This window comes from Ostrinia nubilalis, chromosome 5, assembly GCF_963855985.1.
Source record: "Ostrinia nubilalis chromosome 5, ilOstNubi1.1, whole genome shotgun sequence".
NCBI lineage: Eukaryota > Metazoa > Arthropoda > Insecta > Lepidoptera > Crambidae > Ostrinia > Ostrinia nubilalis.
In genome coordinates this window covers 14,111,270-14,114,150 of record NC_087092.1, presented here as the reverse complement: position 1 = coordinate 14,114,150, position 2,881 = coordinate 14,111,270, and the positions used below count along the sequence as shown (strand labels likewise).

General features: G+C 39.0%; 1 protein-coding gene across 1 annotated transcript; it reads left to right on the top strand.

The window, feature by feature from the left end:
* Positions 1–258: 258 nt before the first annotated feature.
* On the top strand, positions 259–1,510 carry LOC135072163 (uncharacterized). The gene is made up of 3 exons (XM_063966118.1): positions 259–902; positions 1,164–1,281; positions 1,503–1,510. The coding sequence occupies exons 1-3, from the start codon at positions 285–287 to the stop codon at positions 1,508–1,510; spliced, it is 744 nt and encodes a 247-aa protein (XP_063822188.1). The 5' UTR covers positions 259–284.
* The last annotated feature ends 1,371 nt before the right edge of the window (positions 1,511–2,881 follow it).

Sequence of the window (2,881 nt, the reverse complement as noted above, 5' to 3'; positions counted from 1 at the left end):
CAACCCAGAAGCGTTGTATGCTCTATGGCCCCTCTCTATGGTCTCTTTTTCCTACCATTCAAGTGTGTGCACATGGTTGTAAATTATCTTCTCAATAAATAGAATATCACTGAAGTTAAGTGTCTTTTGTACCTGCCGCATCACTCTGTTCATGGTCCTTCGAGCCGGATGCAGGAGTCTGTACTGAGAATCTGTACTTGGAGCAGTTTTTTTTTTTCGTGTTGTGTGCTGCCGGCCCGGGGTGACGTTAACGCATTGCATACCACTTATTGCGTGCTTTCAAAATGCCCCTAACCGGCGAGGATACCAGCAGTGATTTTGCTCATCAAGACAAGCAAAAATTGATAAATGTGAGAAGATACATCAAAGGCCGCATATCACTTGTGGAAAATGAGCTGGGGGACATTTCTACCGTAAAATCCACCGCCATGTTGGATGTTGCCGCCGAACGAATTAGCAGTCTTTTTACGAGATTGGAGGACGTCAATCTCAATTTGGAATCGATGGATACTTCAGAGACCGCTGAGGGATCGAAAATCGAGTCAAGGTGTCAAAGAATACTAACTGACATTCGTGAACGTCGTGAGGCGCTGAAGCATCATTGTAACTCATCGGCGAGTGACTCCGGATCGACGCAAGAGCACCAGCATAAACCGAATCTTCCCAAGATATCGTTGCCCAAGCAGCCCAAGTTCAGTGGAAGTTATGGAGACTGGCTGTCGTTCAAGGATTTATACGTCACTATGGTACACGGAAATGAAGATTTAAGTCCCGTGCAGAAGTTCTATTACTTGAAGTCGTGTTTGGTCGGCGAAGCTGCCTCTTTGGTTACGACTTTGGAATGTACGAACGAAAACTACGTGAAGGCATGGTCTGCGATTACATCAAGATATGACAATAAGGTTCTTATAGCTAATTATCATTTGCAACACATTTTGTCTTTACATAAAGTCAATGGTAAATCTTATACACTAAGGCAATTAACAAATGATTTTATGCAGTATTATAACTCACTATTATCACTGAATATTTCAAACTTGCAAGATATTATTCTCATACATATTTTGTCAGCAAAAATTGATTACAGTTCTTTGCGTGACTTTGAATTGCATAGAGATTCCAGTGATTTCCCTAGTTTGCAACAATTTCTTAACTTTATACAGCAGCGCTGCCAAGCATTAGATATGCTATGCCGTGATGAAGCAGTGAGCACTACAAAGGTCGTGCCTCCGGCAAAGAGCACTAGTCATGTGACGGTTGGCAGCGGCAGAAGTGCAAATGGTAAGTTATTTTCTTGTTTGTATTGCAACAAAAATCACTCAACTTACAAGTGTTTTAAATTCATTAAATTGAGTCCCAATGACAGACAGACATTTGTTAACAAAACTAATTTGTGTGTTGTTTGTTTATCAGATAAACATTGTACTAGCAATTGCACATCCAATATTGTCTGTAAAAAGTGTTTACAAAAGCATCATCACTTATTACATCTTGATTCGCAGACATGTAATGAGACTTCTGCCCGTAGCTCTACTTCAAATGATTCTCACATCAATTCCCCGAGTAATGTTGTAATTACATCTTCAATAGTTACACAAAATAGTACCTCTGTATGTCAAGTGTCCCTTCTGCCCACTGCATTAGTGAATGTGTGTGACAGTGATGGTAAGCGATATGACTGCACTGTACTTTTGGACATAGGTAGCCAAAAGAATTATATTAGTTCTGCGTTTGCTAATAAATTGGACTGTGTTAATTTTGAAGATGCTAGTCAAACTGTGGCCGGGGTGGGAGGTCATACTTGTAAAATAAAGCATAAAGTTGCACTATCAGTTTATTCTAACTGTTCTGATTTTAAATATTGTTCAGAATTCGGTGTGTTAGATTTTATTACTGATCTTTTACCAATGGTCAATGTGTCTAAAGAGGCACTGCCGTCTCTCATGCATTTGCATTTAGCTGACCCTAATTTCAATGTGTCTAAGGACATTGATATGATTCTTGGTGTTTCATGTTTTGCAAAATGTCTTCGAGAAGGCAAGATCGATCTAGGTCCAAATATGCCCACATTAATAAATACTGAATTTGGTTGGGTATTTTGTGGTGAATTGTCTGTGGTAGGTCAACATGTTTCAGGTTTAAAAAGCCAATGTCATTTGTCTGTCCTACATAACGACATTAAAAAATTTTGGCAATTAGAAGAAATGCCTAATGATAATATGTTGTCATTTCAGGAGAAAAGGTGCGAACAGAGCTACCTTGATTCTGTGTCCAGGGATGAAGAAGGAAGGTATCATGTCGATTTGCCAATAAACAAAGAACTTCTACCAAAACTAGGTACTAATTCTTACAATGTTGCTTTTCGTTGTCTTATGTCATTGGAGAAAAGATTCCAAAATAATTCTGACTTTTTTAAGGCCTATAATAAAGCTTTTATTGAGGAATTTCTTAAACTTGGCCATGCTCACTTTGTTCATATAAATCCACAAAAAAGTGATGAAATTGAATATTACATGCCTCATCATGCTGTCTTGAAGGAAAGTTCCTCTACTACCAAGCTTAGGATTGTATTCAATGGTTCTCAACCCACTTCTACGGGCTTGAGCTTAAATGATGTACTTCTTGTGGGTCCTGTTGTTCAACCTGACATGTTTACCATACTTCTGAGATTTCGTACCTATGTTTATGTTTTTGTGTCTGATATAACTAAAATGTACAGGCAAATTCGAGTGAAACCTCAGTATCAAGCACTTCAGCGCATCCTGTGGAGAGATGATCCATCGCATGATATACCTACAGTGTCTTCAGCTGGATACTGTTACATATGGAACAGCATCAGCCAGTTACCTTGCTACACGGACATTGGTGAAATTGGTTGAGG